Consider the following 27,979-nt stretch of genomic DNA (forward strand, 5'->3'; position numbering starts at 1 on the left):
GCACACCCAAACCGTCATAACAGGCTCATACTCTACCTGTCGTGATGAGGAAATAGCACCTCTGATGTCTGGATATTATAGCCTCTCATTATGAGAATCATTAGCTAAGAATCAGGCTGAAGTGTCTCATAATACACATGGTTTTTCTATCAGCAGACACAAATGAGAGGCGTACTTGAAATTAATTAGTTCTCTTTGTATGCATCAACCTTGAGGGCCATAATTATTTTATGATAAAATATTTTCACCCTGATTTTAACTATCAGATTTGATTAGCGCGTCCTTTACGCTCTGTCTGTTATGTTGCGAATAATTGATTTGAATGGAGTAAATTGAAAAAATATCCTTTTGTAATGTCACCTTAAAACAAAGGCTTAGTGGAGTGGCTGACAGTAGAGTGTGATTTATTAATTTTTTTATATGTTAAACATCTTTTTTCCTTGTTGACAGTGAACTGTGAGGAGATGTGTGTGTAAATGGAGCTGCGCTGCTGTTCTGAGAATCACTTTAAATAGAACAGATTTTATGCCTCTGTCCTGGTCTCGGGATTGGCTCAGATGAGCTCAGTATTGCATGAGCGCTGCTGGATGTGTGTGTGTGTGTGTGTGTGTGTGTGTGTGTGTGTGTGAATAGGAGAAGGTCACTGGCATGTATTCAAACACACACGCTCACAGTTAACTGTTGAAATTCAAGGTTATGGCAACTAGAATAAAGAGCAAACTTTAAACAGGGTTCTTAACACTTGAATTTAGGGCTGTGCGATATGACGATATATATAGTTACCACGGAATAAAATGTCTATCGTTAGAGATTTTGCTATATCGTATATATTGTAGTATGTAAATATATTGCACTATTGACACTTCAGAGTGATGAAATGTATGAATAAGAATATAAAGAGCGGGACGTGCTTGATGTTAAAAGAGTTATAAGCGGAATATATCCTGAAAAGGAACTCAGTGCAGCACTCGTGCTGACTGGCACACTGCCAAAGTGCACGCATGAAACCTGCCTCTCTCAGAAGGTGATCGCGAATTGGAGACGTGCTTGTGTATTAAGCACAATAAATAGGGGTGGGCGATATACTCAGGGGCGCTGCTAAGGGGGGGAAAGTTAGGATGATTCTAAGGGCCCACGCACTTTTGGGGCCCCCAGAGATCGGTTTTAGTAACAGTCAGTGCTCGAAGTGGGCAGAATCATCAGAATATTAATTAATTGTATTCATTGCGCGTTCGGAGCTTTTATAAGAGCAATATGATTGTGCAATATGAATATGACTGTGACTGAAGCCCAGTTGTTTAATTTGGCATGAGTGGCATGCGAATCACCGTATGCATGTTCACCAGCGCGCTCCAGAAGTGTTAAGATTTCCACGAGCCATTTCTATGCGACGCTGATGGTAAAATGTGCAACCCATTTGGATACTTTTGAGGATAGTAAAACGCTATGGAAAAAGTCGAACAGTCGATCTAAAACAGCCACTAAAAATGAGGGGAAAACATCATCCTGCAAGCTTTTTGAACTTCTCATGATGACCACATTTACTAGAATTCATCACATTCTATTGTATTTATTGTGACAAATTTTGACTAGCTGTAAAATTTATAATAGATAATCTGTTAAGGGAATAGATTTTTCACTAAAGATTTATATTACAACTGTGGCATGTTGTAGCTATAGTTTCTAACTGTGTTGCTATTTTTCATAACAAATGCTATAAAAAGAAAGAAAGAAAAAAAGGTCTTACCTATAATTATATCCTTATTCTAACAAATGCTATAGTTAACAATTACATGAACTATGTTACTTTTAAGGCCGAGTACAATTTAGAAAGAGCTTTAAAATATGGACCTTCTTGAATTTTTGACTAAACAATTGGTTTTGTTTTAGAATGTATGAATATGAATATTTGATAACTGTACTGTATTTTTCTATTACATTTACTTTTTCATAATAAATCATCTGCTAGTGCTAGCTACAGCCATGGGAGGTCTCTGACTAAATACTGATACCTAGTGGTCAAAAGCAATAGCAAAAGTAATCGGTCATTATCATTAAATTGCAGACAAAGATTTTGGACAAAGCTAGGTTGACTTGTATGTTTGGTGTGGAATGGCTGTGGTAGGGGCCCCAACCTCAAATTCTGTCATAGGGCCCAAAATTGCTAGCGGCGCCCCTGCTGGTAGACACGATTAGCCGGTAGAAATTTGTCAGTTTTGGACTCTGTCCAATTCTGTTTTAAAAAACAAAACTCTGTTTTAAACCATTTACGTGCAATTAGCAGCAAATGACAACTCATTTTAGCATGCCCTCTCTGAGAGACTGTTTCTCAGCGCCGTCTGAGAGACACGCAACATGAAGCCGCTGCTCATAGAGCGCGTGACACCTAATTGGGCTTAAACGGTTAAATACACATACCTGTGTGCCAAAGTGACCACATATTTGCAAGTAAACAGAGCCATTTATGTCTTAAGTGAAGGTACAGATGAGAAAGACGAGGCATGAGTTAATGGATCAGTGCAGTCAGTCTTAACAGCATCCAAATTGACCTGCTGTCAATATTAATGCTAATCAAACAACAAAAAAGAGAAAATCTCTCACTGCTTGCTTTTGTAACTTTATTAAGAATAAATGTATATTTAATTTACACAGCAAAGACTATGCATTGTTTTTTATACCTTTGATTATTTTATGTATTTTCTAGTGCTTGAAGTTTTTTCATGTAGGTCTATTTCATCTGTCTTTGTTCTATTGTTTTTTTGTTTTCTTTGCTCTTTCCTTATCACAGTTTATTTGTCTTCAGTAAGCTTGAGAGTTTTTTAGGCTAGTATACATTTTTTAAATTATATTGAAATTGATGATAATTATGAAATTTCAATGATATGGAAAATTTTGATTTCATAAAAATCTTATTTAAAGCAAAAATAACTATATTGTGATATATATCGTTATTAGGGCTGGGTAAAAAAATATCGATTTCTCGATTTTAATCGATTCTCATTTTTACGAACCGATATGGTTTCCTCAAACCCTAAGAATCGATTAGTCTAGTCTGTTTTCAGTTGATGAATGAACATAACATGTAGCGCGCCTCCCATCCAATAAATCGGAATAATTTTTGTGCTTTGTTACTTTTGAAATGAAGCAAGTCTCAGATTTCAAATGACGTCTATCTTATTATGAGATTCAAAAAATAAATACCGCTTTGGTGCTGTTTAATGTGGCGTGACAGACCACTGTAGCGCCTCAGTTAAAGCGAAGCGGCAGCGCGAAGCGCATGTAAACATCCTCTCCTCCGCTTTAATACCAGTTAGAGCACAAAATAAACATGAATAAACATCTGAAGGTATGTTAAAAGATACAGTACAAATCCGTATCATGTCTCATATCAATAAAACAGCTTGTAAACAATGTCATGTAACGTCACATTTACCTCAGAAAAACCATATTCAGTGACCATAAACTCATTAGTCAGCTAGAAAAATGAACTCTAGAGAGCAGCATTCTGATAAATATATGCACCGTTACATATTCATTATAATTTTTAATGTTCTTCAATATTTAATGCATGTTTGAATAAATCAGTTATGACAGCCACGATTTAAAAACGAATTGGAGTAGAAATATGATTGTAATTCTAAACTTTATTTATTATAAAAAACATCATTGGGTGTAATTTAAGTGTTTGTATATAAATAAGTTCATTTTAACCTACAATATTATGGTAATGTAGTACCAACTGACTCCCGTGTGTAGTTTACAGCATTAGCTGAGAGTTTTTTTCCTCTAGAAAATTTGCCATGCACTGTATCTGATATACTACATCCAAAATAATCGATATTGAATCGAATTAAATTGAAATCAGAATCAAATCGAATCGCGAAAATTGTGTCAATACCCAGCCCTAATCGTTACCGTGATATAAAATTACTCATATCGTGATATAAGATTTTGGTCATATCACCCAGCCCTATTTGAATTACAAATTGTGGGAGTCTTTCAGATTCTGTTTCTGCAGAACAGTTATTAAATGCTAACTAAGGTTTCATTGCACCCTCATTTCGCTTAAAAAGGACCTATTATGATTTTTGTTTTTTAACATTTTCAACTCTCTTTAGTGTGTAATGTTACTGTTTGAGCCTGAAAAAGTCACTCCAAAAGGGGTTATTCTCGATATCAGTTAGCACTGTTTCTGAACTCCCATTACTAAAAGACGCTCAACGCAGTTGACCAATCACAACACACTGATCTAGCCGGCCAATCAGAGCACACTGTAAATATGTTTTGATATCCGCCGACTGGATGGAATCATAGTCTGGATATAATCAAGATATTTGGAAGAATGTTTGTAACCAAACAGATCTTGCCCTCCATTGACTACCATAGTATTTATTTTTCCTACTATAGTAGTAAATGGGGGGCGAGATCTGTTTGGTTACAAACATTCTTCCAAATATCTTCCTTTGTGTACAGCAGAACAAAGAAATTCATATAGGTTTGGAACAACTTGAGGGGGTTCTCATTAGTGACTTTCTCTCCTATGGGGAGTGTGACTGTGGTTGTGTACCTGTATTCCTTCTGTGCCGGGCTGCTGTAGCAGTTTGACGGTCCTTCTTGTCACCCTCTGCCCGCGTCCTTCATGCCAGGTGAGGTTGCCCCCGGCCTTGCGTGGCAGCTGATAGTTCAGCTGCTCTGCTGAGACTGTGTGCTCCAGCGCAGCCCGACAAAAGCTGAAGCTGGACGCAGCTGTGGAGGACAGATGAAGAGAGATGTTGAACACATCACACCATTTTACACAAGATCAATGTCATTGTTACAGGAAGCTCCATGAATTCATTATCATGTCAAGCAAATGGCAGAATTTTGTAATTTTATCAGTTTATTTGATGCATGTTGTGATTATTTGATTGAATTGTGCATAGTAGATTCCTATGGATTTCAGATTTCAGTATTGTATAATGTTCTCCAGACAATCATGGATATCTCAGGTTTGGGTGTCTTATAAAGTGTGTTGAGGATGTAAAACTCTCTGGTTTCACTCCATTTTCACACTGATGTAATTTCACGTTTTAAGTCAGCATAAAAATCTAATGACATAGAAAGAAAGATATAAGATGCTAACTTTTCCTGAGATTTGGATTAAGGGTCATATTAAAATACTTTCAACTTCACAAACAAACTCAAAGTCCTTTATGTGAAAGAAAAAATTTGAGGGTTTAACCACCTTTAAAATGTAGTGTATTTTATATTAATATAATATAACTAATACTAACTATAACTCTGCCACTGCCGGTCCCAAGCCCGGATGTAAAAGGATTAGGGTTGGGCGAAGGGCTAGCAATCCCTCCCCGTAAAAAAAATGACCTTGCTACAGAAACGCCAACAGGTATTTCAACTGACCTATCGGTTCTGGGAGAGGATGGATTTCATCTGGAGATGCTATGAAGCCGGGTAGTAAAAGCCAGACACTGGAAGCTACCAGGCTATGAAGACCATCATTTCCACCAGGAGCACCAACATCACCGGAACATGGAATGTGCGCACCATGTTCAAATCTGAAAAGACAGTGCAAGTGGCAGCGGAGATGAGGAATTATAACATCAGCATCCTTGGCATCAGCGAGACCAGATGGAAAGACTCCGGCCAGAATTACTGTTGTCCTCAGGACATCATGAAGAGAACGCGTCACACACCCAGGGAGTGACCTTCATGCTTTCCAAGACTGCACAGAGAGCACTCATTGGATGGGAGGTACATGGACCAAGACTCATCACTGCTTCATTTAGAACTAAGAAGAGAAGACTAAACATGAATATTATCCAGTGTTATGCCCCCACAAATGACAGTGAGGAAGATGATAAGGAAGACTTCTATAACAGATCGCAGACCATCATTGACAGTCACTCAGGAAGAGACATTACCATGGTAATGGGAGACTTCAATGCAAAGATCAAGCGAGACAACACGGGCTAAGAGGAGGTCATGGGACGAGAGGGCCTGGGGGAGATGAAAGAAAATGGAGAGAGGTTTGCTGACCTTTGCGCCGTAAGAATCCTAGTCATAGGAGGAAGCGTCTTCCCTCACAGATGAATACACAAGGCTACCTGGATATCACCGGACCTCTCCACCGAGAACCAGATTGACCATGTATGTATCACCAAGAAATTCAGGATGTCCCTCCAAGATGTCCGTGTCAGACGAGGCGCTGACGTTGCTTTGGACCACCATCTCCTCGTTGTCCGTGTAAACCTCAAACTTAGGGGAAATTGGACAGGGGATTCAAATCGGAGACAGAAATTCAAGACAGCAATTCTGAGGGATTCAACCAAAGTGGAGGAGTTTAAAATGACACTCGCGAACAAATTTCAAGTCCTGCAAGAACAAATGAAAGATGATGAAGAGGAGGAAATGGTAGACAAGAAATGGAAGACAGTGAATGAGGTGATGAAGAAAACCTGCCAAGAAGTCTTGGGCCCATCAAAGTACAATCACAATGAGTGGATCTCAGATGACTAAAAATCACTAACATCATCAGGAACTCTTACGAGGGACTGACTTGTAGAGTGGTCTACAGTGGTCAACTCACAGATGCCTTCCTGGTACAAACAGGAGTGTGGCAGGGTTGTTTGTTGTCGCCGTTTTTGTTCCTGCTGGCCATCGACTGGGTCATGAAAACTTCCACAGAGGAAAAGCGAAACGGCATCCAGTGGATTCTATGGAACCGACGACCTCGACTTTGCGGACGACTTGGCCCTTCTCTCCCACACCCAGCAGCAGATGCAGGAAAAGACCAGCATCATGGCAGAAAACTCCACTCACCTTGGCCTCAACATCCACAAATGGAAGAGCAAGGTCCTGAAGGTCAACACTACCAACACATCCCCCATCATGCTGTAAAGGGAACCGCTAGAGAAGGTGGACGACTTCACATACCTTGGCGGCATCGTAAATAAACAGCATGGAACCAACGCCGATGTGAAAGCGAGGATTGGCAAGGCCAGGACAGCTTTTCTCCAACTAAAGAATATCTGGAGCTCAAGAGACTTGTCCATCAAAACAAAGGTCAGGGTGTTTAACACAAACGTGAAGTCAGTTCTGCTCTATGGCACTGAAACATGGAGGACCACTGTAACCACCACCAAAAAGATACAGCCATTTATCAACATATGTCTGTGGCGCATTCTCCGGATCAGATGGCCCAATACAATCAGCAACCAGGAACTCTGGCAGCGCACAAGCGAAAAACCAGCAGACGAAGAGATCATCCAATGTCACTGGAGATGGTTAGGACACACTCTCTGTTAACCGACTTCCAACATCACTAGGCAAGCCTTGACATGGAACCCCCAAGGGAAAAGAAAGAGAGGCCGACCTCGAGCCTCGAGACCTGGACAGGCCACACTTGGGGGCAGCTGAAGAGACTGGCCCAAGACCGGGATGCCTGGAGAACCCTTGTCGGCGGCCTATGCCCCAGAAGGGGCTTAATAGGCGTAAGTAAGTAAGTAATACTAACTATGCTATACACTACCGTTCAAAAGTTGGGGTCAGTATAAGATTTTTTAATACTTTTATTCAGCAAATTAAATTGATCAAAATTGACATACAAAAAAAAAAATCTGTTTCAAATAAATATTGTTCTTATAATCAAATGATGCACTTTACACTATATGCAGACAAACACACACAGATATAACTAACTAGTAAATTAGTCAAGTTTACTAAGCATATGTATAATTAAGGGGTGCGTGGCAACCCAACATGCCTAATCAGCAAATTTGTGCTTGAAGTCCAGAAAAAGAGAAAAATAGACATAAATTCTTCCTCTAAGTGGCCATAGAGGGCCAATCTTTAACCCCACCAGATACAGGAGACAGGTAAGATGTGGCGGGTCATGGACCCACTGAGCAGAAGCCCTTTTAGTATGTGTGTGTGTGTGTGTGAGAGAGAGAGAGAGAGAGAGAGAGAGAGAGAGAGAATGAAAATGCAAATGAAGCACATCAGTATGTCAGTGTCTGTTTGTGATGCCACAACATAATTATCATATACAGGCTCTTCCATGCATACAAAGTATCAGCAGAAGACAAACCTACTGTGTACAAGCTATCTACTATGTAAAACTACTTACTATTTTTAAAAAGAGTATTGAGAAGCAGTATGTACTATGCAGTATGCAACAGAAAACATTTCAAACAGTTGTATGCTTCATTCTTGTCTCAAAACTTTATCACAAAAGTTAGTTTGCAGTGAGTAACTGAAATTTAAGTAAAAAATATCTTCAATAATCTTAGTGAAAATAGAAGGTCAAGTATTCTGCTCATTTTGGCAAATATAGTAACAAAAAAAAATCTGAAGTGTTGGAATATGTTTTACAAGAAAATACTATTTCAGTCTTTCTACTTCAATATGTTTAATTCAATGTGTTACTTGCATTTTCTTTTTAATTATTTGCGAAATTTACTAGCAAGTTCTGAGTGACTGTTACACCATTATTCAGGTATTCCATGCATACAGGTCAATCTAATATCATGTAAAACATTTAAAAAGTGCATTAGGGTAATGAAAAATGTACAGACATTTTGAGATGTACATCCATTTTGATTTAAAATTACGAGGTAAATTAAAAAAAAAAAAAAAAAACATATACATGGATAAGTCCTTTTTACAGTGTAATTATATATTTATGTACTGAGTAATTTTAATTAACAACATACTATAGGGTTAGGGTTTGGTTTAGGGTTAGTTGTATGCAGGGATGCCAACCCGCACCGCCAACCTGCCAAATGCGGGTGGATTTCAGCAGTCCTACTAGCCACTTTGGCGTGTTGAATTTTATATGTACTTTTTTCAATTGTAGAATTTTAAAAAGGCATTGGAAATAATAAACTAAGTGCAATGTAGTGTTGTCATTAATATAGATTTGATACTGAAATATCTGAAACGATTCCTATACTCATTTTCCTCGGAATAGATACACGATACCAGCTGCGCTTTCTCACTCTCTCATCTCTTCGACAGTGAGTTGAAACACAAACCGGCCTCCCCTCGCTCAATTGTTTCATTTGCTTCAGATAAATATTGTTGGTGTTACAGGGCTTGAATTTCAGTGTGGGATTGCACGTATTGAGCATAATTTTACTCATTCCTGCAGACTTTGTGAGTTCTTATTCACTGCTTTTTGCACTTAAATAGTCAAATACACACAAAATAATGTCAAAATGCTGGTCTTGGTGAGTATTCACGTAAACACAGTCAGTTATGTTTTAAGTGAACGTAAACAGTTGAGAAAGTATATAGTACACATGTGTAATGGATCCGTGCATCAGGTCTTAAAGTGACAGCAGCCTAATATACCTGCTGCCAAATTATGAGATAATATTAAAAATATCTATATGGCAGTTTTTCCCCATAGTATTGATGTCAAAATTGTGGCCAGTGAAAATGCTGAGTGGCTAGTAACTTTGGAAAACCACTAGATACAGTGGCTGGTGAGCAAAAAAGTTAATCTCAAGCCCTGGTTCTATGTAATTATGCATAACTTACTGTTATTACTACAGTAAGTACATGAAACATATGTAACAAAGACACTGTAAAATAAAGTGTTACTGAAATTGCTCAATAGAACTTTCATTCTATTTAAATAAGCTTCATTCTGCAGAAATAGTACAAGTAGCATAGAAGTATGCTATTCCGAACATACTGTAGTTAATTCTCTCGCTTTTCCCTTTCTGCCATTCACACTCCTGAGCTGCATTATCTAAAAACTGCAAATAAAAATAAAAACCTACAGATGTGCTTGTAAAGGTCATATTTCTTTTTCTGACCTTCTTCTACTCCTGGCTAACTCTCTCTCTCTTTCTGTGTATCTACCTCTCCCAGTTGGCTTTCTTATGTAAACCATTTTTCCAGCATAGCTAATGTGATTAGTGCTACGAGAGCACTTGGCAAGTACAAAATATTTAATGAAGGATAAAAGATGATACCAGCGCATATCAGCACGTAAGAGATTAAAAAACAAGAGTGCAAGTCAGTGAGGAAGAGAAAGAGGCAGCGAGAGATCAAAAGTGAGGAAAGACTGTAAATAATACATTACTGACCATTCACAAAAACTCGCAAAGGACTGATGAAGCCCTACACAGATAAGAAAAAGTTTTGTTTGTTTGGTTAAGCTGGTCTCAAAGCTCTTTCCATAGAGTCTCAATGTGTGAAGAGCTAGAGCCCATTGTGTTTCAAACAGTGCTGTAGTTGCCGCTAACTGTGTTAACTGAAGTACTATAAGAGCGACTGTGGGAAAATGGAAACTCTGGGAAAACTAGCTAGAAGATGCTGACAGTTAAAACAAAAGTGTTTCCACCTATCAAAACTATCCCAAAGGGCAGGTCAAGTTCATAGTGTAATCATGGGGTGATGGGAAAGAGGGATCGTGGAGCAGTTTGTCAGGGTTCAGTGATGCGTTTCCTGTGTCTGCTTTTCTCACTATTCTCTCTCTCTCTCTCTCTCTCTCTCTCTCTCTCTCTCTCTCTCGGGCAGACAGGAAATGAAAGCTGCAGGCTTATTACTGCCAATCAAATTTGTGGGAGGCAAAAATTAGAGCTCTCTACACACTGAGACGGATAAGAAACACATCCCATCACTCAAAGAAAGGGGTGTGGTTAAAGACTGTACAGCATCTGTCATTCATCCATTGGGGTGTGCGGCTAAGACTGATATTTTCTCTGGATATCCTGCAGAATCTGCCCATCTCTGTGTCAGCATTTCAATCACAGAATATGAACTTCCACTTGGTATCCCAGAAGGAGACACTGGCTGCTTATGTCCCTACTAGGGATGGTAAGATTCACCGATTCACATCGGTGCATCTGTATAAAAGTTAACGATGCAATGCTTCGATTTAAAAAGTGTGCATCGGATACAAGTTGGCATTTGTATCGCGATGCATCGGTTCTAACATAATTGCATCGTAATAACTGATTTATTAATATATAATTATTAGTAGGTGCGCAATACTTTTATTATTTAGAAATTGACCAATAATTTGTGACAAATATTTTTAAATATAGATTGATTTCTTCTAAACTGTTTTCCAAGCACGTTCTCTCATCACCACTGTGACTGCTGCTACGTGAATATGCCGTATCACAACACTACGGAGACCGAGGCGTGTCAAGAGTCATAGAATACAGATTAACATGGCACTACAAAGGCCTGTTTGTGAAAGGGTCATGTGTTAGATGTCAGAAGGCATTAAGATCATTTATGATCTGTCTGAACCAAAGAAATAAAAGCGAACTATCTGACTGTACCCATATTCAGGGCCCACGGACAGAATCGCGGAATCCATTCATAAAAACATAGTTTACTGTGGGACACAGACTGTCATGGAATTTGTCAAATTTTGGATGAATAAATCAAAAGTAGGGGGGTACACTTACATCAAATTGCGATATGGACTAATGTCTGTGAATATTAAACTGCAAGAAGACAAATTGAATATGAATCTTGCATGTTCTGCGTGTCTCTGGCGCAAACCTGCAAATATTTTTACTACACATCCTGAAGCACGCGTGACGCTCGCAGTGTTTTTTCCAGCATCTGCCATCTTACTATATGATGACATGAACACATAAACTTCATCTCCAGAGTCACTTCATGAGCATTTTACCGTTTAATTTGAGAAAAAACTATTGTCATATACACACAGAAACTTCAAGATCACAGCAACCCGTCAAAATAAAAGTTTGGTTTAACTTGTAACAGAAATATAGCATTATTACTATTGTATTATGTACTATATGTAGTCACTATTGTATTACTATTGCATGGTATAATGTATTTCTTAATGACAATGTAATACTACTACTAGTATAATAATTATTAAGACTTTAGTTTTGAAGGAATAATCACACAAATTTACAGTAACAGTAAACTTTGTTTGAAAAAAAAAAAAAAAAAAAAAAAATGAAAGGGTTTATTTAAATTTAATTTGTTTTATGCCTTCATTTGATTACCAGAAAAATTAAAATACCCAGCACAGAATTTCTGGAAAAAAAAAATTCATTGGGCCCTGTTATTGTAAACGAATTAATAAAGTTGCTTTTTATTAATTCAATTAATTAGACATGTTTTTGATTAAACCATTAAAATGGAATCCAGGAAAAAAAAAAACAGAAAACATAATTTGGTAACAAATAAAAAACAGAGTATTTCAAGTATTTCATAGAGCCCTACATATTGAATTGCATAGCATAATATTTTTTTCCATTGCATTGTATCGCATTGTGTTGAATCTAATCGAAATCGGATAGCATTGTAATGCGGGTGAATCGTACCGCATCGCATCGGTAGCTGCTTCACATGTATCTTTAATGTATGGTATCGTTGGCTATGCATCAAGATGCGTATCGCATTGGCCTCAGTTATGGAGATGCACATCCCTAGTCCCTACTATATAGTAGGTGATAAACAGTACGCCTAAAGAGTAGTATGTCTGAATTCATAGTATTCATAAAACAGTATGCGAAAATTACCCGCATGACCAACTACTGCCGATGAGATTCTGAAGTGTGCGTACGATGGACAATTTACTATCCCATGAGGCCACGGGAGAGGATTTGTGAATGACAGTGAAGTGACGCAATTGACGCTGGTAGGTCACATGACTGTGACAACATGATGAATCTAGTACTAACATTCATACTACACACATTCATACTATCTAGAACATACAGCCTAGGCTCATTCGAAAAACGTACCCATGTCAACATTTTTGCAAAACACAAAATTCATTGCTAAAAGCGTGTTTAGTTTTTTTTCCGGAACAGATGAACATAAATATGGCAACGTTTTATTACATTGGAGTTTGTACGTATCACCGCAGTTCTGAATTGACATGTCCAGTGAGTGGCGCTAAAAGCTTAATGCTCCATCACGTTTAATAACGTACACCTACAATAAACCCTAAACCTACCCGATAGTGTTAAAAAGCAAATGTGATAAAAACTACACACCGACTGACCACATAATACGCATACGCATGATGTCACCATTTTGACAAATTCACATTTTTGTAGTTTACACAGACAATAACAGTATCATTTTCAAAAACTTGCACTTGGAAAACCCGTTTTAAAAATGCGCATTTTCAGACCCCCAAAATTGTCATGTAAATGAACAACCAAAACGCATAAAAAGTTTTCAGTTTTTAGTTGAAAACGGTGTTGTGTAAACGGCCCCTCAACCAATGAATTCAGAAACGCATACTACTCTAAGCATTTTTACCATATCTTTCTATGGCAGAAAAGGTAAGAATAGTATGCTAGTACACAATTACAAATTCAGCACTTGTTTTAAACCAAAATGTGTTTTTGAACTATTTGTTGAGTGATTGATTCAATGACTTATAAAGACATTGCATTGTCGACACCTACTGGCGCAACGATGTAACTTGAAGTAGTCATTAAAAACCATAATACACTCTCGACCATTCACATTCAATGACCGGAATAATGCAAGTATTTATAAATATATTATGAATATATAAATAATAAAATATGTTTCCTGGAATATGCAGTTTGTACTATAAGTTTGCACATACATGCAATACCAAGATCACAATGCTGATTTGGCAAATCTTTATTAAGAAATAAGTCAGATGAGGCATTCTCTGAACAACTGTTGACTTTGATACAATGACTATGTCTCTTTGTCTTTAAGACTAGGGTAGATAATGGTGTGCTGGTGGAGACAGTCTGGTGTAATATTAGGAAGTAAGAGGATTTCTGACCCTCACTCTGACTTGTCATTGGGCTTCAGAATGTGACCTTGGTCAGAACTGATCTTCAATTAAGTGCTTAAGTGCAGCGGTCTAACAGTGCATGTCAAAATGTTTGAAATGGCCAATCAAATCAAAGAAGGCATAGTCTACTGTTCACAGCAGTCGAGCCCAAGCAGTAATTCCGGCGCAGAGTTTTTTAATGCTTGAAGAATGCAAGGTCAGATGTAAGGAGCTGAATATGATGAGGATGAGTACAGCAATATTTATCAACTGTTTAAGATGGTCTGGTTTCTGTATAGTATTAGGTCGGACAAGGCCGGTTTTAAAATACAATGTCTGCCTACCGGCACAGCCTATTTTATACTTTATCCAATGGTATATAATTAATAAATAGTTATTAAATTAAAACATAGTCTAAGTTTAAACTAATATTAAGAGACATAGCATTTATTTTAGACACAATATTGTCAATATTGACTGTTTTTGTTCCAAAATAGTTCCAGTAGAGAGTCACAGTAGAACGTTTCGTCTCCGATCAACACAGTGGTTCTTGAATGATTCAGCATTTGTCAGCCTGAGTCAATAATTCCCATTCATAAAGAGAGTCACTTGCTTTGTTCCTGAATGAATCCATTTTGAACAAACCAGTTGAATTAATGAATGAATGGATCAATGACTCATTCATTAAAACAGCGACTTGTTGCCACCTACTGGTGGTTTTAGTTTCATATTTTTTTTTAAATTTCACATTTCTATATTCAATATATTTTTTATTTAAAAGATTAATCTTGTTAGCATTATTGATATAACATTTTCCCTGAATGAGAAAATTCTATTTGCAGTGTGCACCAGGAAAGACTAGACAAATTATAGCAAAGAAGTATGGCAGTCATTTATAAATGTTAACGATAAGCACAAAAACGACTTCTTATTTCAGTAAAAATTTTATATTTCTTTATTTTGTTATTTTTAATTGAGTAAGCGGTGTTAAAATTGTTCTACGCAAAATGAGCCGGTGTGTTATCTGTGGTGTATTGCGGGACAGCGGGCCGCTCTGTTGCAGAAAGTCCAGGGCCACTTTTTAGTCCCAATCTGTCCCTGAGGAAAGGTCAAATGTGGACAAAAGTCTGAATATTTGCATTAAATATTCTGGCAGGGAGATGTACAAAGCTCGTTGAGTGCTGATGCAAGGCACTAAACTGCTTAGATACATGTAATAGAAGACAAAGAAAGAGAGAGAGATGGAAACAGGAGCAAGGACAGTTAAGTAAATGCAAAGAGAGAGAGAGAGAGAGAGAGCTGTGATCCAATGGCAAATGCTTTCATCTCTGAAGAAAGAGTCACTCTCCTGCCTGATGTGATTGATGGAATGGCTTAGATCTTCTCCTGCCTCCGCGGAAAAAGATTAATCATGAAAGTTTCCAAACTTCATTTGACATTTCCTTGCTTTTTTAAACAGTCATTAGCAAGCAATTACCCTGCGGTTTGGTGTGGCTTGTGGGAAGGTCATACTGAGTCATGGTAGATTACCACAGCACTTTTGGAAAAACTCATTCCTTCCTAAAGAAACTACTATCCTCCTGAATAAACTTTCCCAGAGGCTCCAAGACTCCTTCACCTATCAACCAAGTTGTCATCTTAGGCACTTGCACTAACTTCATCTCTTTAAAAATGGCACTTACTTTCTGAAGTACTGTACAGAAAACTAAAATAAATACTTGACATGAACACATGAAAACAAATTATAAATTAATTACACCCACATTTGCATATTTTCTGCAGATATGCACTACTAGTAAAAGTGTATACACCTACTCATTCTTTATTATTACTAATTTTATCATAAAATAATACTTTATTATTACTGTTTTATGTTTTTGAATAATAGTAAAGCCATTACAAGTATGAAATATCCAAATGAAAGTAAAATAAAATAAAAAGATTTATTATTATTATCAATACTGCTTAATATGTTTTTGGAAACAGTAATTTAATTTAATTTTTGGATGAATATAACAGCATTTATTTGAAATAAAAATCTTTTGTAACATTACATTACATCACTGTCACTGATCAATCAAACGCATCCTTGCTGAATAAAAGAAAAAGAAATTAAAGAAAATGTTTGAATGGTATAGTGTGTCAATGTACCATGGTATTGCCATCTGATACCATCAGAAAAGGCATATACTGTATATTCTTATAAAAAACCAAACATATAAAGCAAGTATCTTCAAATTTAAACTTTTGCACCTTAAACTACAGTTAACATGAAAATGTTAAATAAATATAGCCACAAGCTAATTGAAAACATATTTCTGAGATTACCTTTTCAATATATAAGTCTGTTCCATATCAGCATGTCTTCCAGCTAGTGGGTGTTCAATCCACGGTTAGTATTTACCAAGGGGAAGTCCTGCGGGCACTATCTTGAACCCCAGAAATGAAGCATGAAATTATTCCATCTTGACCCAGCTCTAGAGAGCAATTCAATCATGTTGAGAAAAATACCGTAAAAATATAAAGTTGTTCTCAAAGAATGTGTTGTCGGGCTTCACCCATACAAACTAGCTTTAGTACTTAGCAGGCAGGGTGAATAGTCCCATGTCTCATTTTTTCACTTCAAGACCTCTAAAGGAAACTCTTTTGCCCCACAAAAGCAAGAAGAGACAACTTCAGGTCCAACATGAGTTCAGTTTATGTAATCTGAACTCATGAGGGTTATTTAATTTATGGCATATTCAGTGACCTGCATTACTAAAATGAATCTCTCCACACTGCAAACAGTAAAACTGCTCTGACAGCCAGCAGTTCAACCTGAAATGGAGAAAGATTGACAGGGGAGAAGCATTAGGAATAAACAGGAGATCTCCCGCTGAAAAGACAAGTCTGAGACGGCCTCCATCAACAGAAAGAAACATCATTAAACAAGGAAAAACAAACAACAGAGGAAAGGATTATTCAATACGGCATTGATTTACTGACCAAAAATGACACTCCTGTGGAATTTGGTTAATAGCAAGGAAAATAAATCTTCTGTGCTGAGAAAGACAGATATTTATTCAGCTAGTTGTTAAGGTAAAAATCAGTGTAGGGAAAGCAACTTTGAAATTGTAGCTTGTCAGACTACAACTACATTGAAGCTATACTTAAAGGGAATTTTTTAGGGCTGCCCCCTAATAGTCGACTAATCATTAGTCGACTAGAAGAGGCTTAGTCGACCAAAATTTTATTAGTCAGTTAGTCGCAAGTCATGCAGTCCGTGAGGGACAGATCCTTAAGGGAGAGTCCTTGTGGTAATTACAGTATGTCGGGCAGGAAATCCAAACATTCGCCTATCATCCATCGACCTCAAATATGTCTTATCATTTTAAACATTTAAGTAGTAGCAACTTTACATGGCTGCTTTCTCTAACTTTAACCTAAATAAATGTGCGCTATTATTAGGCGCATATCCAAGTGTTTGTGTGGAGTATGGAAGCTAAAGTATAGCGCACTTTACTGCAAGACATGGAGGCGCCCGCGCGATCACTTGCATTTTTTCCTGATAACATCGGAGACAACTTAAAGTATTCTGTCAGTTTTGGTCATAGAGATAAGAGTAATACATCATTCGAAACTGTAAAGGTCTACTACTTATTTGTGTACATTCACAATAACACGAAAACGTTGTGCTTTTATAAAATAAAAAAAACAATTGGGATGCGCTTTCTGCTGTCTCAGTATCTGTGGACTGGAGCGTGTCACAAAAATGAACCAAAACTCAGCGTATAGGCTGCCTGCCTCACAGACATGAGCAATATATCTATAGAAAACTTTTAAATGAACCAATTCAAATAAAAAAGAAATACTCTCTGCTTATGTAATTTGCATGAAAGGGGCATTTCTTTCTATAGGCGTGTTCACTGTACTGCGGAAATGGTGAGGCAGCGTCATCAACTTCATCTTTGCAGACTCAGAAAACACTAGTTTATTAATAAATAATTAAAATGTCTTGTGCTTTCTGGAAAGCTTTATGCATGCGCTTGAGCGCAGAATAGGCTATAATTACGCCTATATACAGTGCTCAGCGTAAATGAGTACACCCCCTTTGAAAAGTAACATTTTAAACAATATCAATGAACACAAAAACAATTTCCAAAATGTTGTTTTATATAACATCTGTTTAACTTATAACATGAATGTAAGGTTAATAATATAACTTAGAGAACAATATTTTCAGTTTTACTCAAATTAGGGTGATGCAAAAATGAGTACACCCCACTGAAAGTCTCTGGAGCAAAGCTAAATTTTACAGATGTCTAATTTAACAAGAATTCAACCACAAGTGAGTCTAATTATTCATTACACAGGTGTCCAGCAGACAGCTGACTATAAAAGGGTGTTTAAACCGCTTTCCATTTCATGCTGTCAGTTATGGCACCACATGTCACAAGACCTGAGAAAGAAAATATTTTTTTTTACACCAGAAAGGTGAAGGCTACAAGAAGATCAGCAAAGCTTTACTTATCGGCGTACACTGCAGAGGAATGGCATGCATAGGTTCCGTCCACTAAAGAAGCCTCTCCTAAAGCCCAGGCACAAAAAAGTCCGTGTAGAGTTTGCCAGGGCCCATGCTGACAAAGATGAAGACTACTGGGACTCTATACTCTGGAGTGATGAGACCAAGATAAATGCTTTTGGAACTGATGGCTTCAAAACTGTATGGCGTCGCAAAGGTGAGGAATACAAAGAAAAATGCATGGTGCCTACAGTGAAACATGGTGGTGGCAGTGTCCTTATGTGGGGCTGCATGAGTGCTGCTGGTGTCTGGGAACTGCATTTCATTGATAGCATCATGAATTCACAGATGTACTGCTCTATAATGAAAGAGAAGATGCTACCATCACTCCATGCCCTTGGTCGTCATGCACTTTTCCAACACTGTTGGATTTCTGAATAAGAACAGGGTGAAAGTGATTCAGTGGCTCCTGATCTGAACCCAATCGAACACCTATGGGGAATTCTGAAGAGACAAGTTGAGCATCACTCTCCATCCAGCATCCAGTCTCTAAAAGAGGTTGCCAACTTGTTCATTCCATGCCTAGAAGACTTGGTGCTGTCATTAAAAATCATGGAGGCCATACAAAGTACTAGATGTAGTAGTTTTTGTTCTGGGGTGTACTCATTTTTGCATCACCCTAATTTGAGTAAAATTGAAAATTTTGTTCTCTAAGTTATATTATTAACCCTACTTTCATGTTATAAGTTAAACAGATGTTATATAAAACTTAGTCTTGTTAACATTTTGGAAATTGTTTTTGTGTTCATTGAGATATTGTTTAAAATGTTACTTTTCAAAGGGGGTGTACTCAGAGGAACTCTGATAGCACGCTGCAGGACTAGCCTACAGCAAACAATGAACCAGACTATTTAAATGTTGAAAAAGCAATTTCATTGGCTGCAGGATCAGCAGAGGCTAATCATCTTGTGCCCTTAATAAAGCCTGAACCTCATTGTCTGTCCATTGGCCATATTTTTTAAACTCCATTGTTGATTCGAATAGCAAACAACTCTTACTGCACATACCGCAACAGACTTTTAAAAGTAGTGGTTGAAATAAAATGCTGCGTGGAGTCAACCAATCAGCATGAACTCAACCAAGTCCCACCCCTGAAAATTCCTAAACTTTGAAAAAGTACTACCTCGCGAGCAGGGACTTTCTGAGGGGGAAATTTTTACCCAGAACTTCATTTAGACCCTGGTCCCTGCGGTCGAATCACACCAAGTACCACCCCAAAGTCCCTAGTTCCTGGGGAAAGTTCCTGTGGTGGAAACGCGGTTATAGTGATGAACTAAATATTCTGCTAAAAAAAAGACCTAAAATATTAATCGGTGAATCTTCTTCAAATCTGTTCATTCACAATAACCATCTGAATGAACTGAATCAAAATTAATCTGTCTTTCCAATGCCACTGTCACGAAACTGCTCCTAGACACAGGTTGAGGATACAAAAGCAGCTTTTATTAGGGGTAATCCACAATCGTAATCCATATGAAAGGCAAGGGTCGAAACTACAGGGAAAACAGTCCAAACATAAAACAAGGTCCAAGAGACAGGCGAACAGGGAAATATGGGAAACCAGGCACAAAGTCAAAACGCGGGTAAGCAGAGAGAGAGCTCTCAGAAATGCAGAAGTGACACATACAAGACTTAGCAAAGAATGACTGAAAACACAGCGCTTATAAAAGACAAACACAAATGAGTAAATCACACAGAGTGGAAGTAATGAAACCATAATGAGTCCAAGCAATTGGTTATAGGAAGTGTAGTTCATGGTGAGAAAGCAAAGGAGATGGGAGGAGTGCCCTCTAGTGGAAAACAAGGGCACTCCAGCTGGTGGATGTAACAGCTAGTCTCAGCCTCAGACATCACGTCCATGGACCGTTGACTGAATGTCTGATGCATATGGCACACTTAACTGAAAACAATTCAGGATTTTCAAAGTCATCATCTGGTTTTTTGAATCTTACAGTATGTCCGGGAGATGTGTGTGTCGTGTTCTTTAATGGTTCGCCTGGAAACAAATGCTGTGATGCCAAACCCCCTCATGGAAGAAGAACGCCATTGTGTTTACAACTGTAACAATGAGTGCTTACCATACTAAACACTGTTTTTTTAAAAGTATGTGAAGTTTGCGGCTCCATTGTTGCAGTAAACTTGCACAACATTCTTGAATTAATAATTTATTAGATACACTCCTGTCTGTTATTGTATGACATGGTCTTTACATTTTTACGCCCCTAAACATGACGCAGAACAAAACGAACTGTGATTGATTCCATTACATGTCAGTCAAACGTCCTCTTGGGCAGTCCTTGGCCAATGAAAGCTGCGATAGAGTTTAGATCTTCTGCCATCAGTCTGAAGGTCTGGCTACGCGAGACTACATATGAGAAAGAGCTGTTTAGGATAAAATCGACAATGTGTGCAATGACATTACACAGTAATGTAGTTTTTGAGTGAACTATACTGTTGGTGGGGAAAATAGTTGATTTTGGTTATTTACTCCACAACAATGATATAAACACAACATCAAACATTCAAAAAGTTTTTTTCCTCTTGTTTTGCACTGACTAGAATGAATTTAGAAATGCAACTCATCTGAGAAAGTGTTACCATGCTGAAAATACTGCACACTAAGCACATCAGAGTTGTGTTTGCTAAATTCATCTCCTCTGAAGTTTGTTTGGTACTACCATTTTACATGTCAAAAATAAGGTAATACTTTCAACTTCTCTAAATACTGTATTGCAGTGCTGCTATTTCTCCATAAGTCACTTTTAATAAAAGTATTTGCTGTTTGCTATAAGTTGATGTAAGTTAATAAATATGATGTACTGCACTTGTAAAGTACAAGGCTTTCATTCATAGGCTGTATTTAGCTGCCACCTGTGTTGGACTTGCATAAGAGTGCCATAACAGGTCTAAGGTGGGCAACTGTTTCCTGTCGTAATATGATGTGTATAAATTATTCATGCACACTGACTGTCTCATCACGTCACACATAAACCAAACCTTGTAGAGAGAGCTAATTTCCCCATCTCCTGTAGTTGTGATGTAGTAAATAATGTCCATAAAAGAGATGAGGACTTGATTGTGAATGCAAATACAAATGAACATCTGCAGAGTTTGAAGGGAAACTTTGACCTTGTAGGGAAACTTTTTTATACAGACTTCATTAGCATATTCAGCATTTTATTAGGATCTCATCAGCATCTTGCATAATCAGAATATTAAAATACTAGATGTCAAAAACTAAATACTCACTTATAAGATCCAGCAGTCCTTCCATTTATTCATTATACTGGAATATTATATAATCTCCTGACCCTTTCTTTTGTGAATTTGCTGTCTCCATGAGCTACTGTACTGAATACTTCACACACAAAATAACCATAGGAAGGAAAACCGCCAATGGGATCTCAGTATCCTAAAGATGTGGTCACATTTACTGTTGTTCTGTGAATTTCCTCAGGCGAAATCTAGTCATTTCAATAGGAATCCATGCAATTAGGAATTATGCATTAGGGTGAAAATTTTCCCCTCGCAGATTTTGTCAGGTTAGTCACCTGAATTCACCGCATTGAACAACAAAAAAGTTGCTTGGTTTTAAAGTGACTTCTGTGTGAGCTTCATACATCACTACACTACTGACAATAGACTTATTAACACATACCTGAAGGCTGAATAGGAAGACAAATTTGTAAATGCATAAATCATAGCAGAAGTAAATATTGTATTAATATATATTACATAACCTTACATATACATATAACACAACCTTTAGACACAAACAAGAAAAAACATGGCAATCTTTTTTTTTTCCTCTTTTAAAATTTGGCAAGTATATGCATGATTTTATTGTTATATTTTATTAGTTCCATTTAGCGTTGTTTTTCCCTGCTGCCAGTGACCCTTTTTAGAATAGATCTGCAACCCATATTTTGGGCTGCGACTCACCAGATGACAACACTGATCTAGACTTTCAGAAAAGATCCCAACAATATCACAGACTGCGTTCAGATCTACCAAAGTCAGACATTTCAACTTAAACTATCATCCCATCAAATTCGTTCAAGACCCAGTTATCTGAGCTATTCTATCCACATTCATCTTAGTCTCATTTATATCTATTTTTATTTCTCCCTAAAGGAATTGTAGTAGAAACATCTGATACAAATTTGACACACATGTAACATATTATGAAGCATAACTGACAGCTAAATTAGGTCTCCTGAGCAATGAAATCAAAAACACCTTCCTCTGGGACAAACATTAACAGAATTCATCACTGTAAACCATCCAACCAATAGTAATTCACAAAACGTCAAACTACCCAAATATTCAAGAAGAACCACAATAATGAATACCTTCGATGAAACTTTGTATGGCAGATCTGTACGCTGGAGCAGTGCTGGACTGAACCACCGTTACCCTCTGTCTCCTCATGTGCCTGCCCCGCCGGCGGCAGCCGCCCTACCTTCACCCCAATTCAGCCACGGGAGTCAACCGGCTCGGCCTGGTCACTGCTGGGACCAGAAAGGGCAAGAGCAGCCACAGTCCAGAGCACAGAACTTGTGACTGTGCATTTCGAGATTGTTGAAATAGGAGAGAAGAGCTTACGTACAGTGAACTAAAGTCCTGCCACATATAAACACACACATATACGGCCATCAGATGCTGCTAACAGATCAATGGAGCTAAACTCTGCTGTCCAATGTACTCAACACTGGCCACATTCAATATTGTATCGATTGTATTGACTTGGGAAATGTGCGTCTGTGGATGAAAACTCAAAAACCCCATAAATGCCAACAATAATGTGACAGTACCAATAATAAACTGTGTTTTTGGGTTTGAATGAATAAATGGATAAAACATATATACATTTATGAATTATGTACGTATGCATTAGAGCTGTCAAAGTTAACATGCTAATGTATGTAATTAAATGTGTTTCATTCTGTTATTTATCTTTCACAATCAGTGTATTTATTCAGTGTGACACTGTATCACTAGCTCTATTTCCACCGCAGGAACCTTCCCGAGGAACTAGGGACTTTAGGGTGGTACTTGATGTGTTTTGACAGCAGGGACCAGGGTCTAAATTAAGTTTTGGGTAAAAATTTCCCCCTCAGAAAGGCTCAAATTTCCCCCTGCTCATGAGGTAGTACTTTTTCAAAGTTCAGGAACTTTCGGGGGTGGGACTTGGGCACTGAACATGCCGATTGATTGAGTTCATGGAGCATTTTATTTCAACCACCATTTTTAAAAGTCTGTTGCGGTGCGTGCAGTAAGAGTTGTTTGCTATTCGAACCAACAATGGAGTTTAAAAAATACGAACGATGGACTGATGATGAGGTTCAGGCTTTATTAAAGGGTTAGTTCACCCAAAAATGAAAATTCTGTCATTAATTACTCACCCTCATGTTGTTCCAAGACCTTCGTTCATCTTAGGAACACAAATTAAGATATTTTTGATGAAATCCGATGGCTCAGTGAGGCCTCTATTGCCACGGGTGTCTTACGGGTGTAGAACGACATGAGGATGAGGGTAATTTTGGTGGAAACGCAGTTATTGTGTGATTTCTGAAGTCAGTCTGGTCATTCAGAGCTGACTGGGACTGATCAAAGCTTCAGTACGTGAATCCATGTTCACACACACCACAAACAGACATAAGTATTTCTCTTGAATTGTCACAATTAAGTTACATTATGACTGAAATCAAGTCTTTTAGATTATGATCAGTCCTGTGACAGATGAGTTTGGCTCAAATATGCTCAGATTCTAGGAAAACAGAGAGTGAAAACTAATACTAAATAAATCAAATCTGAATAAAAATTTTCTCATTGCAGTGTTGGCATAGTTATCTTTATGTATTATTATTAAGTGTGAGGAAAGTCATTTTTATTATAGAATTATTGCATTTTTGCGTTTGCAATTCCTGTGCATTTTGATGATGGATAAATGAAGGAAAGGAAACAACAAATGAATGAGAAGGAAGGAAGGAAGGAAGGAAGGAAGGACAAAAAGAATGCAAGGAACAAACAAAGGAAGGAAAAAAGTAAACGTGGGAGCAGAAGGATGGAAGTAAGGAAAGAAGGAACAAATGAAAGAAAGATCAAAGATTCAGACCAAATTAAGGAAGCAAGGAAGGAACAGAAGGAAGAAAGAAAGGTAGGATTGATGAAACCAATGATGAAACAATCAAACAAAAGGAAACAAACAAATGAAGAAAGAAAGAAAGAAAGAAAGAGAGTGAGTGAGTAACAAAAGAAAGAAACCAAGGGGTACTAAATATAACTAATGAAAAGAAAAACAAAAGGAAAGAAAGAAGGATAGATGGAACGAAACAAAGTTAAGAAAGAATGGAAGGAAGAAAGGAAGAAACAGAAGAATGAAAGGATGACACAAACCAACAAATGAGAGGAAGAGAAAGTCTTCTCTGGACACCGAACAGCAGAGAGAGAGAGAGTAATAAAGGACAAACAGAACTCGAGACAGAGAGTGAAAGTAATGAATAACAGTGTACAGACGAACACACACACACATACAAACAGTGGGGCATCTCAGTGTGAAGTACAGCTGTGTGTGTGTGTGTTTATTGAACTGCAATCTGCTTACTGATCAAATGTCTAGGTGCAAACAGGCCGCCTCAGTTCAGATCCTCACAGGAGGTGCTGCTACACAAATCAGTGTCAGTTTAACTCTCTCACACACTCACATCGCTCTGCAAAATGCAAACTTTTCTGTACAGCGGGAGAAACTTATTCCACCATATTTTCAGCTGTCATCCTCTCTCTCTCTCTCTCTCTCTCTCTCTCTCTGTGTGTGTGTGTATGTGTGTGTGTGGACGGTGAACATGATTTCACCAAGTACAACATATTCCTGAATCAATGTCTTTCCTGATCCTGGAACAAGAGAAAAGCTTACGGTTCATGTAAAGTTTAGGCTTACATCCATGGTTAGGTGCTTCTACATCAGTGTTATTCACCTATCATTTCCCTCTGATTTTAGGAGTAAATAATGGGTAGGGTTAGGTTTAGGGGTAGGTATAGGATTAGGACTACATTTTTGGACAGAAATGTTGTTTCAGGATCAACAAAATATGTATCCATGTATGCAAAATCACGGTGACCGTGTGTAGATATATAATTCTGTGTGTAATTATTGTTGTAACATGGGGTCAGTCAAGGGTGCTGCATCTCTCCACAAATTAACTCTCCTAAATCCATTACAGACAACAAGCCACAGCTCTTTCTCTCATTCATTTCTCTTTCTCCTTCAGCTTTCCCTCTCTCCTGCTCTTTCCTCTTTTTTCTCCACTCTAACTCTCTATCCTACACCTATACCTCTTTTCAAAAGGAATAGTTTGACCAAACATTTAAATTCTATCATCATGTCACGTGTGTGGGCCGTCTCTTAGAAGGTCGAGAGAAAGACAGTGCGCTTTCCATAGATGATAAAATATAATTTAGTGGGGAAAATATGGAAATTGTTTGTCATTTTCAGTGTTGGGGGTGACACATTACAACTAACATGAGTTAAGTAGTCAGATTACTTTTTTAAAGTAACTAGTAAAGTAACTTTTAAATTTACAACAAAATATCTAGTTACTTTTTTAAATAAGTAATGCAATATCTTTTGTTTTCCCATTCACTGACTGACAGCTCTCCAGTCCTCATTTTGAGAGAAATCATGAGTAAAGTGAGGTGTTGAGTGCGCTGTGTGAACATGACGGATATTGTAGTTCTAGACTAAATGTGAACATACATTTACTCATCTCACTTGCACAAAAACATATTCAGTATTCCTCAAAATAAATAAAATAAGTGAAATGCAAACTCAGTATATTATGCAAACCTGTAATAATTAAACATGTTAAATTACACAAATATACTTTATGTATTTTTGTATTTATCCAATGTGATGGCATTGAACATATTTAATTAAAATCTCATGGATTGAAGGGAGTAACAGTATAAACAGTGAGTAAATGATGACCAAATTTCATTTTGATGTGAACTATCCCTTTAAATACAATCAAATCATTGATAATATTATTCATGTCCACACAAACAGAGCAGAGTTATGTAAGTTTAATATTTTAGAGCTAGCGGTTTGTTTGAATCCAAGAATGAGCAATAGTAATTGCCTTAGCAATTACTCTCCACACAGGTATTCAGAGAAGATTTCTCTCTCTTGTCTCATTCACACTGACAGTCTCATAGAGAGTAGAAAGGTTATGTGTTCATGAACTCTCCCAAGTCCTCAAAGGACACAAATGTAATCTCTTTTTCTCTGTCTTTCTGATTGTTGCTTTACGTTCTCCAATCACTGTATTCTCTTGCTTTAATTGCCATGTTATCAGACTCTCCCTGACAGCTATGCCAATTACCCGTCTGCATTGTGTGCTCTCCAGACTGGCCATTTAGACGCAGAACAAAGAAGAGAATAAAAGCTACTACACTTTATGCATCCAGTCTCTGCTGAATCTTCTGAATGAACCGTCTCTTCAACATTTTCTCCATCTGTCTGCCATTGCCTTTTTACAAATCAGAAATGAAAGTTGCAACTGGCAAATGTTATAAATATTAAGTACTGAAGACTTGAAATATCATGCTTTCATGGGGCCTTTTTTTAAAGATTGACATCCTGTGGAAACATGCTATGCCTTCACTGTATATTAAAAAGCAGAACAGACATTCTGCTAAGCGTCTACTTTCATGTTCCACAGAACAAAGAAAATCTTACAGATTTGGAACATGAGGGTGAGAAAATAATGACACAATTTACATTATGTGGGTGAACTATTGCTTTATGTGCAAAACAAGCATTTATGTGTTTATATCAGTGTCTTAATTGTACAATAAGTAATATTAATGTCAGGTCAGTGGTCCTTTCCGGTTCCTCCTTTAATTAATGAGACACAACAGAGCTTCATATTAATGTTTCCCTTTTTCCATTCTAATCAGAAGAGACTCCATTCTAAAACAATGTAAAAAAAAAAAAAGTGTGTAATGGCTTAGCGTTATTTCACAATCTTTTTTTTTTCTACCACACATTTGTGTCATAGTAGCTTGTCTGTGTTTGTTCCAGACATACTGTCAATGGTGTCAATAAGTGGTTGGGATTTTTCAGTGACTCTTTCTGCAAGTTACATTGTTAAGCCAGAAGGTGGTGACAAGCGACACTCTTTATGTGCAAGTCAATTGAATTATTCACTTAACCAATTCGTTTAAACACATTGATTCATACAGGAACGAAAAAGTGACTCCATTCCAATTTGCATACTCTCTGTCCTAAATAGCATTCAAAATTAGAATTTTCTATTAAATTAGAAATGTCTACGGACACTGCAACGGTCGTGATATGACGTCACACACTGCGGTGTCTTTTTTTTTTAACATAAATTCAAAATATAACAAATAATAATAAATTAAAAAAGTAAAAATATACAATCTACTCAAAAAGGGCATTCTTTTAATTCAGTCAAGAGGTCATGGCGTGACATACCAATGTTCTTTTGGTCACATGTCTTCACGTGATACAAATTCTCAGGTCAGAGTTCTCAGCATTTACATGCATTTTGTCAGCATTTACATGCATATGAATGTAAGTACAAAAAGTATACTGTAATACTGCCTACAACCCATTGTCCTTC

At 37.4% G+C, this 27,979-nt stretch overlaps 1 protein-coding gene across 1 annotated transcript in view; it reads right to left on the reverse strand.

Moving 5' to 3' along the window:
- The window catches only part of samd10b (sterile alpha motif domain containing 10b), a 98,991-nt gene that overhangs the window by 48,209 nt on the left and 22,803 nt on the right, over positions 1 to 27,979 (reverse strand). Inside the window, exon 2 of the mRNA XM_051880749.1 lies at positions 4,568 to 4,746. Within this exon, the coding sequence (XP_051736709.1) occupies positions 4,568 to 4,746 (179 nt within the window). The remainder of the gene's footprint in view (positions 1 to 4,567; positions 4,747 to 27,979) is intronic.

Source organism: Ctenopharyngodon idella, chromosome 22 (assembly GCF_019924925.1).
Source record: "Ctenopharyngodon idella isolate HZGC_01 chromosome 22, HZGC01, whole genome shotgun sequence".
NCBI classification, from domain to species: domain Eukaryota; kingdom Metazoa; phylum Chordata; class Actinopteri; order Cypriniformes; family Xenocyprididae; genus Ctenopharyngodon; species Ctenopharyngodon idella.